Here is a 1,144-nt window from a genome sequence, read left to right as displayed (position 1 = left end):
CCCCCCCCCCTGAGTCGGCGGCGGCGTTTCTCTTCTCTATATAAGCCAAAGCAAACAGAAAAATAAATAAAATAAATAAAATAAATAAATAAATAAAATGAATAAAATAAATAAATTAAATAAAATAAATAAATATTTGGGTTAACTGCTGCAATAAAGGAACAAGGAGCAGCAGCAGCAGCAACAAAGACAGAAGCGCCGCTAGCCCGCTGCTGCCGCTGCTGCTGCTGCTGCTGCTGCTGCTGCTGCTGCTGCTGCTGCTGCTGCTGCTGCAGCTGCAGCAGCAGGAGGGCGCTGGGGCCCGTAGAAGAGGTGTATCGTCTCTGTTTTAAATCCATTTGTCTTTTTAATTAATTAATTTCCTCTTATTTGTAGAAATATCGCGAGAACGAAACAAAGAGGGGCCCCTGCATGGCTGCTGCTGTATCCCGCGCGCAGCTCACCGGGCGGTTGAGGTGTACATACACCTCAGCATTTTGCTGCAGCAGTATTTTCTTTTCCTTCTTTGAAATTTGGCTCTTCTGCTTACTCTACAACTCCTTTTCTTCTTCTTTTATCCTTGGCTAGCTAGCTAGCTAGCTAGCTAGCTAGCTACGATGAGCCTGCAGCTGCCGCCGACCCCCCCCAACCACACCCATCAGGCTAACCCCCATAAAAATCCTTCTCTCTCTTCTCTTGTTTCTTCTCTCCCCTCTCTACACGCAAACTCCAGCGCCTGCTGCGAGGAGATGCACACAATAGACAGACAGAAGCCCCTGGGGCTGACGCCACTTAAGCTGCCCTGCAGCAGCAGCAGCAGCAGCAGCAGCAGCAGCAGCAGCAGCAGCAGCAGCAGCTGTTGCAGCAACAGACCCAACCAGTACCACTCAGAGGTTTCAGAGCACATGGATGCTCCACTGCAGCAACGGTTCAGCAGCAGCTGCTGCAGCAACAGCAACTGCAACAGCAGCAACTGCAGCAGCAACAACTGCAACAGCAGCAACTGCAGCAGCAGCAGCCCTCGCTTCTCCAGTATGGGGGGGACGCATCTGCTGCCGCATCCTGAGGCCTTTGGGGGGCAGCCCCCAACGCCTTATGCTGCATACAGCCAGCCAGTATCGCAGCAGCAGCAGCAGCAGCAGCAGCAGCAGGAACTGCAGCAGGG

At 52.0% G+C, this 1,144-nt stretch overlaps 1 protein-coding gene across 1 annotated transcript in view; it reads left to right on the top strand.

The window, feature by feature from the left end:
* Nucleotides 1–888: 888 nt before the first annotated feature.
* The window catches only part of EMH_0074400 (uncharacterized protein), a gene marked incomplete at both ends in the record, with an annotated part of 1,787 nt that continues 1,531 nt past the window's right edge, over nt 889–1,144 (top strand). The window contains one exon of the mRNA XM_013499460.1: nt 889–1,144. Coding sequence (XP_013354914.1) covers nt 889–1,144 — 256 coding nt within the window.

Source organism: Eimeria mitis, genomic scaffold, assembly GCF_000499745.2.
Source record: "Eimeria mitis Houghton genomic scaffold, Emh_scaff4347, whole genome shotgun sequence".
Lineage (NCBI taxonomy): Eukaryota > Apicomplexa > Conoidasida > Eucoccidiorida > Eimeriidae > Eimeria > Eimeria mitis.
The sequence above is the reverse complement of the archived record's forward strand: the minus strand, read 5'-3'. Positions and strand labels throughout refer to the sequence as shown.